Raw genomic sequence first — 13,343 nt, forward strand, 5'->3', positions numbered from 1 at the left:
CAAATTCCCTTTGTCTCCCCCCAAAAAAACAAACAATAAAAAAAACCTACAACTCTCATTTTCTAGAACTACAAAGAACACTGACTACTAATCCAGTTTATGTTGTGATGGTCTGAGAGGAAATGATACTAGCATCTGCAGCAAGATGGAAAGTCAAGTAAGGGCTAAATTAAATTCTCAGTGATTTGGGAATATAAAGGAATAGACAATTTCATTAACTCCAACTAATGCAAAAGACAATAGATTTGTACTAGAACAATGTTCAAGTGGGTTCACTGGCTAAACAGTATAGATCATGAATGGTACTAAGTAGTTTCAGCCGGAGGGGAGAAACACCAGAAGACAACTATACAATACCTCTTTAAGGGCTGCCTTCCTCTACCAAATTATTCTTTCACGGTTCCCTTCTAGTAGAACATGGCACTGGAAACTCTAGAGTAGACCCAGTCTCATTTTAACATGAGACAATTAAAACTCTCTACATGCACTGGCAACAAAAGAAAGCGTTAGAAACAGATAAACATGGCACTTGCAGGTTGTAGGAAAAACCTTGTGTGTACATTTTGATGATATGTATTATTGAAAGGCTGTAATTTGTACTTCATATTATATCTGGTGGTATAAAAATATGACTTTAATACAACATGCCTAAGGAATAAATCAAGTTAGATGTAGATGATTGTAGATGTAGCTCAGCAACAGATTCATATTCTAGCAGATGACTTGCCAATTCCAGATATGCCCCAATAGAATAAAGCTGACCATACATGTAATAATAAAATGTTGTCTGCTTGACAATCCCGACAGATATCTTAGAACCATGGATATAGGTTGGTTTGTCCATGATAGAAAACTTAATCTGCTGGCATGAACAAACAAAGATACTGAGAGGAGCTGGACATACACGTAGCAATAACTTTTGAAACCTTTAGTAAATGTATGCTTGGGTGTCAATCCCAAACAATATTTTCTAATCATGGCCATCGGTTGGTTTGTTACAGATGGAAAATGTCATCTTCTGGCCGAACAACAAGAAGATGACATTTTTATAAAGCAAACAATATGAATATACAAAAACAGAAAACAAATGTATGGATTTTGAGGGCATGCATTCATCCATTTAACTTCCTTCTAGAAATATATTGTATATCATGTCTTGTGAAAGATAAAAATACAACAAAAATAATATTTTTCCCACAGTCACATTCTGATGATGTCACATTAACCAAGTGTGGCCAATTGGCCAACAGAAGCCATATTATAGCAACACATTGAGTGTGTTGTGAGCCTGCAAATCATCTTGCAAGCTATTCACAAGGAATCATTATTTTAATGTACACAATGCTGATCTGTTAACAGCGTAATAATAAGTTGCTGCCCTCAATATACAAACAAAAAGGAACAGAACAGAAAAAAACTATTTCATGCCTTTTTTTATAGGTCTGAGGAACATTTCTGAAGTGATAAAATTCAAAATATTTTCTACATCAACCATTTATAACATGGTCAGATTTATCACTGGTTACAGACTCCATTTTAAAAAGCAAGACAATAGCCTAGTCAGATTTTTAGATGGGGAAATAAATGAGAGTTTGTCTTAAAATAAACTAGTAAAGTCTGAGGATTTCATTCATAAATGAGAATGACTGAGTTCCCTTAACAAGCAGAGAAAATTAGCGTTTCATTTTCCAACAATGTTCGTTTGTAACAATTTACAATAACCCTTTTTGTTTTTTCCATTGGCAGTATTATTTAAGAAAACCCTGTGGCCAATAAAGATTTTCTGTTTAATTATTCGGAAGGGTTTTTTTTACAATGAGAGCTGTGAATATGTGGAATTCTCTGCCTGAATCAGTTGTACAGGCTGATACATTAGATAGCTTTAAAAAGGGGTTGGATGGCTTTTTAGCAAATGAGGGAATACAGGGTTATGAAAGATAGCTCATAGAACAAGTTGCTCCAGGGACTGGTCCAATTGCCCTCTTAGAGTCAGAAAGGAATTTTTTCCCCCTGTGAGGCAAATTGGAGACACGTCAATTGTTTTTTTTGCCTTCCTTTTTTCGAAACTAGCAGTTAGGCAGGTCATATACTTGAACTTGATGGATGTGTGTCTTTTTTCAACCAAACTTACTATGTAACTATGTAAAGAAAACCCTGTAGCGCTGTAGCTAAAAAAGCATGCTCTGATATTTCATGACCGGCCAGTGAAAGGATATATGGACATGCCAAACAGTACATAGTTTTGTAGCACATGCGGATGTAGTAATTCTGGTTGATTAGTGACTCTAGAGGCTGGTGACAAAATGCTTAGAATTCTTATTTCGGTTCCAATGAACTCATGTATACTGTTTATTGTCTGGCCAGCAAAATGCTTGAAATTAAGTGTGCCAGCGCCCATACATATAAAGTGCTGCAGTGGGTGCTCTGTTTATGGTAGGCCTACATAGTTATATAGTTAAATCGGGTTGAAAAAAAGACAAAGCCAATCAAGTTCAACCCCTCCAAATGAAACCCACACACACCCCTCCATACCCTCACATAAATTATATATACACATATCTATACTAACTATAGAATTAAGTATCACAATAGCCTTTGATATAATGTCTGTCCAAGAAATCATCAGCTGAGTCTCTGTCATGAACTCTTGTCTACAGGGATGGGCGAATTTGACCAGTTTCGTTTTGCCAAAAATTCGCCGCCGGCGAAATGTCTCAGACGCCCATTAAAGTCTATGGACGTCCAAAAAAATTTGTCGTGCGGCGAAATTATTTTGTCGCGCGTCTTTTTTTTTGACGCACGTCTCCATACAAGTCTATGGGCGTCATTTTTTCGGCGAAACGAGGCGAAAAAATTCGTCCATCCCTACGTTGTCTATAGTATATAAGGACTAGGGATGCACCAAATCTTTCATAAAGGATTTGGCTGAATCCTGAAGGTAAGAACGGGTAAAAAAGAAAAAAAATCCACATGTCCTTGTTCTTGTGAAGAAAACTCTTGTGATTTTAAAGATTAAGATCCAATTTGGCCAAGTCTTGGATTTGACTGCATCCGAATCCTGCTAAAAAAGGCTAAATCTCAGACCGAATCCAGGAATCAGAGACAGACTACATTTCTTATTATTTGTGCCCAATGTTTTATAACCTTATGTTTCCAATTTATAATAACATGTCTGCCAGTGCAACTTAGTTTTGTGCAAATATCCATCTGAAGACATGGATTCAATAAACTGATTTAAATCTCTCCTAAAATACCATGCAATTGCTGGACCATATTTGCAAACTTTGGTCTAGCAGCCATGTGGGTCTCATTGGACATAGCCTACAGATGTACACAAGTATTAATAAAGCATAGATAAGGCCATCAGTTAGAACCTATTAAGAGGCATGTTTAATAACATTGGATATAAATGTCAACAGTGATGATGCCCATAGAAACCAATCAGCAATTAGATTAGAAAAGTCGCACGAAAATTAGTTATATTAGTTTTGTACGATTTTGGGACTATGTGTGGATCGTCTGGACATTTTTCGGACCATGGCGATTGGTCGTTTAGTTGATCGGCTGTCAGCTAACGATAATATCTCTGCATGTATTGCCTATCTGATGATTTCAGTGACTGTCACTAATATTTGTCGGACATAACTTTTATATGATTGTTGTCATAGCTAGAACATTGTCTGATTTGTTTTTTTTACTACTTTATTTAATCTGAATGGTTAGTTGCAGGTCGAAAGATTGTGACATACGATCGTTCGTCTGATATGATGCTAAAATCTGCAGGTCTATGGCCAGCTTAAATCAGTTTAACTCAGCATCGCTGTACTACAACCAAGTACGTGTATTGGATATGTTATGAAGTAAACCCAATATCCAGAACGTTCAGATTACAGGAAGGTCATCTCCCATCTCCCAATCAAATATTTAAAAATAATTTCCTTTTTAATATAATATAGAAATTTGTATATGATCCTAACCAATATGCAAAAATCCACAGTGTAATCAAAACAATCCTATTGGGTTTATTTAATGTTTAAATGTTTTTTTGTAGACTTAAAGTAATGTAATTCCAGTTCCTATGCATTCTGGATAATAGTTCCCATACCTATACGAATAAATATAGATTAATCGCTGTCATGGCCGGAAGACGGATATTATGTAAAAAATCGGTATCAGTAATAAAATTATGATTGAATGAAGTTAGTGGTTTCAGTTTGCTAGCATCTGTATTTTTCAGAACACTGTTTGATATGCCTATATCAAGCTTTTAACATCAGGTCCATAGGATGCAAGTTCATCTTTACACTATATGGAAAATGAGAAATGAAGGCGTATGTGGGACATAACAAAGCATCTATGCATGTAACCTTAGACAGATGAGGTTTGCATTGTAGACCAATTACCCCAATTACGCAATCAGGTTGCAAAGTGACACCTTCTTCATGTGCCTTGACTGCTTTGATTAGTGCAGCCATTTCTACTGCTTTTAAACACCATGTCACAAAGAAAAAAAGGATAATTTTTTTTAAGTACTAGATGCAATCTAGTACTTAAGTACACCCAAGCACTCCCAAAACACTTTGTTGACTGACAACTCACTGAAAGTACCTGGATGTGTAAATGGGCAGTAAACTACAGCTTTAACTCTACCCTTCAATTATATGTTTTTTTTTCTAATTAGTAGAACTTCTTAGTAATTTATCAGCCTCCACACAATAGAAGTAAAGGTGACACTTTGTTAATGTGCTTATGAAAATGACATAGCTGTGAAAATGATTTGCAGTCAATATGAAGAAATCAGCATTACTAAAAAGATAGCAAATCTTCCATTTTGAATAAAAAAAAACCAAAGGTCTTTACCTTTTAGCTGATCAGCTGCCACAATCTGTCCTAAACGTTCGACCACCATACTGTCCTCCATTAAGTAGCGATCATCCAGGTATCTAGCAGTTTTCTCAGAAATATGCACTTTGCCAGCAACTCCAAGCTGTTCCATCAGGTTAGCCAGGTTGACATCATTTGACCATACATCGAACTTGAACCTTCTCATTCCAAGGATACCACAAAGAACCGTACCAGTGTGTACACCAACACGCATGTTAACCATCTCCTTCTTTTCCTGGCAAAATTGGTCAATTGCCTCGATCATACCAAGCCCCATCTCAATGCAGCAATAAGCATGGTCTGGTCTTGGCTCAGGGCACCCTGCCACACAATAATAGCAATCGCCAAGAGTGCTAATTTTTTCACATTTTGTCTCCTCGCACAGGCGGTCAAAGCGACCAAAAAGGTCATTGAGGAGTCCTACTAAGGCATGAGCTGACTTGTTAGCACTCATCTTGGTAAATCCAACAATGTCTGCAAAAAGAATGCTCACCTGCTCAATCCTCTGCATCTTGAAAGGTCTAAAGATTATAGGTGTTTTCTGAATAGAGGACTTCTTTTTGCGGCTTTTAGGGCTGGAGGCTGAGTGGCGCTTCACAGAGTTTTCACTTTCATCATCTCCCTGTTTCATTAAGTCATCTGCAATGATTCTTGGCATAACTGAATGAATCATTCTCTCTTTAAGTGCTTTCTCCACTTCCAAGTCCTTGCCATGCATAATGGACTGGCCAACTTTTAAGAAGGTGCTACGAGATCGGACCTCAGACATTATGAAAAGATGAACACCTATAGCATGAATGCAAACATGCAACAGTGCCTTGCTGAGAAGCTCCCAGTGGGCCATCCTACCCACTAACAGAACAAAACAGCTTTCATCTCTAAAGTGATATCCAAATGTTTCAAACAGAATTGAGTAAGCAACACCAAGGCAGGCACTGAGGTACAGAGGCAAGTGCATGACTGTGTAGAGGAGAAGCAGGACTTCCACACATATGGAGAAACTGCCCACCTGAGAGAGGCAAGAGGATGAACCTGTTGCTGAAAAGGATGTAAGGTTTGAGAGACTGTCACTCCCTAATCCAGGGTTTAGCACTTGGAACTGAGAAGCCAAAGTCAGCGCAAAAACCAGCAGAGTAACAAGCAAGGAGATTGCTGTGCAATGGCGGGCATAAGACTTTGTAAAGGTGAAGAAAAAGAATCCTAGGCACACTATAAGGAAGCACAGGGTAGGTACCAAGTGACTAACAAGCTTGGTCTTCATGTGGACACTAAAGTAGATGCTCCACAGCAGCCCTGCTACAGAGAGGTACATGAGAGCATAACGGAACCTGCGCTGGGTCTGAGGGAAGCACCTTTCCACACAGGCTTCCTCTAGGTTATTGGAATCAAATTTAGGGTTCCACCAGTTTGATGTGGACCTCTCAAACAACTGAGGGAGCTTTTTTTGCCTTCGGGCACCCCCAGAGCCTCCAGTCTTTTTAACTCCAGACTCTCCTGAACTGCAGCTGGATGAAATACTGTACTTGCAACGTCTGGATGGCGCTTGGTGGTGCTGCCTATTGATTCTAACGGTCACGCTACTGCCGTCCCCGCTGCCATCACACCTAACCTCGGTATGATGCAGCAGCTGCTGGTTCACAGGGGAAGCCATGTTGTTGATATAGAGTTTGTCTGGGACTTTTCCCCCTACCAACTCCCCTCCACCACCTCTACTAACCCCTCCTGCTGTAAGCTTCAGACAAACAGAAGGGTTTTGACAGCTTCTAGCTTGCCCAAGACTCCAGTCACTTGTATCTCCATGCAAAGTAGTCTGTGCATTCGCTGTGCCCTGGCAGCTTCATGCAGCAACAAGGCACAATCTCCAATGTCTTCAGACTCAGGCAGACCCTTCCAGGATAAGGCGATACAGTGCATACATTTCTGTGTATGTACGTATCTATGCTTAACAGACCAGAGGCTTGTCAAACCCGCCGAGGATCATTTCCCCCCTCCTCCCCTCTGTAAATATTTAGGATCTGCTCAGTCAGAAATGCAAGCCCTGATATAGACAGATATATGTCATCCAAGGCAGGGGGCTCCATCTGTCTTTGGGGAAAGCATCCAAAATCCACTTCAGAATAATCCAATCAGGAGCTTCAGTGGTAGATAGTCCCTGTTTTTATTATAGGTGGGCTCCTTTGAAAATGCTTTAGCCCTTTTGAAAGTACTGCAGTTTCCAGTAGGGTGGTCTTCTTGGTGTGTGTCTGTTATGGGTGTCAATGGATTGCTGCCCCTTCCTTTTCACTGTCTCTTCTTCAGTGGGGTACAGCAGTGCATCTATGTCTGACGAGGGGAACACAGAGAAGAATCTGAGGCTCTTTTTCTGTCTCTTCAGCCATGAGGGGCCTCTGGCAACCGCACAGACAGGCCGCTCTCCCTTTCCTGACTGATTTTCCTATGCTGTGCCGACAAGGGAGGGAGGAGGAGTAGGAGGAGAGGAGACGGGAGGGGGCAGGCAGAGACAGGAGGGATGGGAAAAGGGGCTACACAGGAAAATAGACCGTTACACGTACGTGATTGTAGGGAAAAAAAAAACCCGAGAAGGGCAAATATAAAGTAAAAGAGTCCGACCTCCCCCCCCCCCTTTATTTCTACTTGGCGCACTCCGTGCCTTATATAAAGGAGTGCGGCTACATGTTTAATATCAGTTTTTTTAAGTAGTCGGCTGTTGCTGTTGCTCTGAGTGGGCAGGGCATGTCCCAGCACACTTATCTACAATTTCGCTGACATTTTCACAAACCCGCGGAGCCCATGGTGGCTCCCAGTGCAAAGGGTGGGTGTTAACTCTTCGTTGTCTAGAGAAAAAAAAAAAGGAGGCGGGCATTTTTGTGTGAGGTACAGTAATGGGGTTAATTGATGCCTCATTTATAGGTGCGTCAGTCAGAAAAGGGCGGCAACGTGTGAGTCGCAATCAAGCAAGACCTTGTTGGATGTAGAACTGCAGCTCTTTTCAACCTTGCTGACAGTTGCACTCACTTACTTTGATGGCTGTACATTTTCTCAAACACAGGAGTACGTTGATGAGGGAAATGTTATCAGGTCCTCCCTGTTAAATGGTATGGGGCACAGCAGGTCTGGACTGAGAATTAAAACAGGCCCTGGCATTTGAGGTTCACAGAGGCCCAATCAGCCCACACAGAGGCCCAAACTGCCCCCACCAGCCCACTAAATAGTGACTTTCTATGGGACCTTATAGCTAGGGGTTGTCAACTGGCCCGTAAAAATGATGCTTAATGCCAATGTTAATAGGAAAAATGGCAAGAATATAGGAAGGCCGGTATTTTTTTCCAGAAAAGGTGGCAACCCTACTTATAGCAGCCCCTCTGGCATTTGCCAGAACCCTGGCCTGGTGCACAGGCAAATTCCAGTCACGAGTAAACACAGGGTAGCCAAACACTGGTAAACAATATGTTTCCTGTTGGCAACATGTCATAACCTTTTTCTCTGATAATGTTGGGAATCCAGCCGCCATTGACTAATAACCTGGGCCTCCGTTGACGAACAGTAAAAACCCGGGTCTCCGTTGAATAGCAGTAATAACCTGCGCTGGTGCTCTCGTGGGTCAGTCATTTATCGGAAATTGCTAATCGCCTGACCCTTGTGTGTGCCGGCAGAGCCCAGGTAATCAGCTTATTAATAGGGCCAAAAACAATAGTCTCCATGCCCAATATATGTATCAGTGCAGTCACATATTTGATGGCTGTTGAGGGAAAGGTTATCAGGTTCTCGCTGTTTAATGGTATGGCGCACACGCAAATTCCAGTCACGAGTAAACACCTGGGCCTTGCCTGTACCCTTGCAGGTCAGTCAATTATTGGAAATTGCTAATCGCCTGATTCTTGTATGTACCGGCAGGGTCCAGGTAATCAACCTTAATTGGTGGAGGGACCAATGTCCTAAGGGAGGATTCTTGCCTTGTCCCTTTAAACTGTCTTTTCTTTGGCTATTCCTTGCAAGGCAACCACTCATAATTGAGTCATCAGTCAATTGGATTATTTATAGGGCCAAAACAATGGTCTCTGTGCCCAATATACGGATAGTGACGCAGTGTATCAGGTTGAGCTGGCCCCTAATCTCTGTCCAAATAGAGAAAGATCTACAAAATTCACAAATCTTGACATGTATGGCCAGCCTTAAACTACAAGATCTTTTTTTTTTAAACTTGTCGAGAGGGCCTTTACTTTTTGCCTATGGGTGAGTAGATTATATTGTTGTTGTTTGGCCTTTATGCCCTACAGAATTGCTGCCAAATCAAACACATAGGCTAGTTAGCTCATAATTGAGGCTGCACTGATGTCTCACTTGGAGTTATGGAGCCTCACCTGTTGGCTTGTAGTTGCCATCATTTGATACCTTTTTCACAAACGTATATTGAAATTGATCAGTCAGGGCCACGCTGTCACTGTGGGACCTCCACAGTTGCAGGAATTTCTCCCATTATTATAACCCTGTCGGATACACTACATTTTCAATAACTGCAGGTTACAGAATGAAGCACACACTGATAAATGTTTTCTGGCCATAAGATCATTGAAATTCTTGTGTGAAAAGCAGGAACGTTTCCAAGGACAATCATTTCCAGGGAGGACAGATTAAATACGAGGACTGGATTTGTGGAAAGCATGACTTTCAACTATGAATTAATTCCACGTCTTGCATGCCAAATTAGCAGTTAAATTGTGTGTTGTAAACTGCATTGCTTTCTCTGCAGCCAAGAAGAATGCTCTTTGAATTTACATCACTTATTGATTAGACTTTCAGCAGTTGAATTGTAAATATGCCTGTTAAATGGGGTAGATTCAGCAACCCTGTAGGCTGAAAGAGTGTGGTAGAGCACAATAACACACCACTATTTCCTTTATCTTCAATGGAGGATATTATCATTGGCTAAGTAATGGGGTGAGATGGTGCCTATAGTAGCAGGAGGGGTAATAGCCTATAGGAAGGGACAGTGGCTGTGGGATAGCAAGTATAGTAGGGAGATATGGTGCCTATAGTAACAGTGGGAGAATAGTCTCTGGGAAGGGAGTGTGACTGTTGGATAGCAGGTATAGAAGGAGAGATGGTGCTTATAGTAACAGTGGGATAATAGTCTCTGGGAAGGGAGTGTGATTGTGGGATAGTAGGTATAGTAGGGAGAGATGATGTCTATAGTAACAGTGGGATAATAGTCTCTGGGAAGGGAGTGTGACTGTGGGATAGCAGGTATAGTAGGGAGAGATGGTGCCTATAGTAACAGTGGATAATAGTATCTGGGAAGGGAGTGTGACTGTGGGATAGCTGGTATAGTAAGGAGAGATGGTGCCTATAGTAGTAGTGGGATAATAGTCTCTGGGAAGGGAGTGTGACTGTGGGATAGCAGGTATAGTAGGGAGAGATGGTGCCTATAGTAACAGTGGGATAATAGTCTCTGGGAAGGGAGTGTGACTGTGGGATAGCAGGTATAGTAGGGAGAGATAGTGTCTATAGTAACAGTGGGATAATAGTCTCTGGGAAGTGAGTGTGACTGTGGGATAGCAGGTATAGTAGGGAGAGATGGTGTCTATAGTAACAGTGGGATAATAGTCTCTGGGAAGGGAGTGTGACTGTGGGATAGCAGGTATAGTAGGGAGAGATGGTGCCTATAGTAACAGTGGATAATAGTCTCTGGGAAGGGAGTGTGACTGTGGGATAGCAGGTATAGTAGGGAGAGATGGTGCCTATAGTAACAGTGGGATAATAGTCTCTGGGAAGGGAGTGTGACTGTGGGATAGCAGGTATAGTAGGGAGAGATGGTGCCTATAGTAACAGTGGGATAATAGTCTCTGGGAAGGGAGTGTGACTGTGGGATAGTAGGTATAGTAGGGAGAGATGGTGCCTATAGTAACAGTGGGATAATAGTCTCTGGGAAGGGAGTGTGATTGTGGGATAGCAGGTATAGTAGGGAGAGATGGTGCCTATAGTAACAGTGGGATAATAGTCTCTGGGAAGGGATTGTGGCTTTGGGACAGGCCCGGACTGGCAATCTGTGGGTTCTGGCAAATGTCAGAGGGGCTGCAGTGAGGTCCCATAGACAGTCACTATTTAGTGGGCTGGTGGAGGACTGTTTGGGCCTCTGTGTACTTAGAATGCCAGAGCCTATTTTGACTCCCAGTCCAGACCTGCTGTGGGATAGCAGGGATAATAGTGTCTGTAAAGGGACTGTGGCTTTGGGATAGTAGGGCTTTGGGATAGTAGTAGTGTTCCATGACCACAGAACGGCATAAGGCCCAAACTCATAGAATTCCAAGGAGTTGTCTAAGATCCACATTATGTTTTATTAAAAAAAAAATCCCTGTCACATTTATCAGCAGAGGGAGACTGAGAAATTAATGGAAAACATGTGCGTAATACTGGAGCTAAACTTGTAGTGAGCTGCATTCCCCTGGATCATGTGTATTGTTTGGCATGGCTGCAACTCTGCACTTGGTTTTCCACTGACCGTGCCACTTTGGCTCCCATTTTCGACAGAGTGGCATTGACTCGCGTTGTAAGTTTGTGCAGAGCGTTTGATATAGTACACATGAAAGAGAAATGCTGCTCTCTTGTGGTAAATTGCTGAACTGCAATGGCAATTGTTTTCAGACAGTTGCACACCTTTCCCTAAAAGCAATGTTCATTTGTTCTTTGTTTTCTACTTCAGGAATGGTACCTTTGATTGGTCTAGCGTGACTTCAGTTAAAAGGTAACTATTTGCTATTTATTCTTACCAATGTACAGTTATTGGTTATATGTAAATGTATACTGCAGTCGATAGTAGTTCCTTTCTGTTCTGGTCTGACTCTTGGGAAAAATGTAGCAGAAGTCTGTTCTACTCCCGGTCTGTTAATCAGTTGCCTTGTGCTACATTGTTTCAAGAGTCTGAACCAGAAATACAGATAACATAAACAGCTGACAAATACTTCTGCCAATAGAAATTAATTTACTAATAATTTTAAAACCATTGAATATTTACCTTCAACTTTGAGTAAATTTTAGCACTTTGCACTTGCCCTTGCTTTTGTAAATTAGTCTTTTTGTCTCAAACATTTAGGACATTGATACATTCATTGAACCTAATTGTTTAGTAGTCCCGCTGGCAGGCAACATATAGCCTGGACTCGCTTCCCATCCCTTTCAGTGGCAATTGTCTGGACCTAGAAACAAAATTTCTTCCATACACCACGTACTTGAATCACCAGGGTGCATTCACTTCTTTGGCTGCTCCCAAGCCCAATCCTATCCAGTAGGGATGCACCGAATCCAGGATTCGGTTCAGGAATCCTTTTGCCCAGCCAAACCAAATCCGAATCCTAATTTTCATATGCAAATTAGGGGCAGGGAGGGAAATGGTGTGACTTTTTGTCAGAAAACAAGGAAGTAGAAAATGTTTTCCCCTTCCCACCCCTAATTTGCATATGCAAATTAAGGTTCGGTTTTGGTTCGGTATTCGGCCAAATCTTTCGCAAAGGATTCTGGGGTACTTTTTTCCATACAAAGTCGCTGAATTGTCTGGACCCACCTGGTACATTCATGGATAAGCCATTGCCACTGAAGTGAATGTGCCAGGGATTTCTGCATGTGCCACTGACCTTAAATGTAATTTAATGGATTTTCTAGCAACTGCTAATGGGTCACCCCAGTAACATCAGATAACTTTCTTCTTGGTAACTTAAAGGAAATCTAATCCCCAAAATAAATACTTAACCAACAGATAGTTTATATTGTATTAAGTGGCCTATTAAATAATCTTACCAAACCGGAATATATACATAGAAACCTTCACCTGGAGTGCTGTCCAGGTCCTGTATGTTTTTTTTACTAGCACCCAGGTTTTGCTGCAGCCTACGATGTGCACCCTCTGGACTATATATATATATATATATAGTCCAGAGGGTAGTTGGCCAGCTTAAATATATTGCAATATATGGACAAACAATCCCTGTTTTGTTTAAAGGGTAAGGCATTTTTCAGTAGCAGTATGCACAAAATGTCTCTGTCTTAAATATATTGATAATGGGTTGAGTGCTGAGGACTCTTGTAATTGTATATATATATATATATATATATATATATATATATATATATATATATATATATATATATACATACATATACAATTACAAGAGTAATATATATATATATATATATATATATATATATATATATTATTTATAGTTAAAATTGCACTTTTATATCTGTTCCCTCGTGCCACCTGCCAGAAATACTGCAGCTGTAACTGATGTGTGGGAGTAAAAGAAAGAACTTTTTCCATTCACATGACCTAACACATACGTGTGCACTTGGTTTGTTTGTATGCACTTTGAATCGTATGATCCCAGGGAGCCATCCTACTTAAAATGGCAATTTTACCCAAGGGCACATACTATTGAAAAGGTAAATTGTTTATGAAAATGTATTTA

At 40.9% G+C, this 13,343-nt stretch overlaps 1 protein-coding gene across 1 annotated transcript in view; it reads right to left on the reverse strand.

Annotated features, from left to right (window-relative positions):
• adcy9.L (adenylate cyclase 9 L homeolog) overlaps positions 1-6,979 on the reverse strand; it is an 81,989-nt gene extending 75,010 nt beyond the window's left edge. Inside the window, 2 exon segments of the mRNA NM_001085833.1 lie at positions 4,861-6,658; positions 6,661-6,979. Coding sequence (NP_001079302.1) covers positions 4,861-6,658; positions 6,661-6,684 — 1,822 coding nt within the window. The 5' untranslated portion in view covers positions 6,685-6,979.
• Positions 6,980-13,343: the final 6,364 nt, after the last annotated feature.

Source organism: Xenopus laevis, chromosome 9_10L (assembly GCF_017654675.1).
Source record: "Xenopus laevis strain J_2021 chromosome 9_10L, Xenopus_laevis_v10.1, whole genome shotgun sequence".
Classification (NCBI taxonomy): Eukaryota; Metazoa; Chordata; class Amphibia; order Anura; family Pipidae; genus Xenopus; species Xenopus laevis.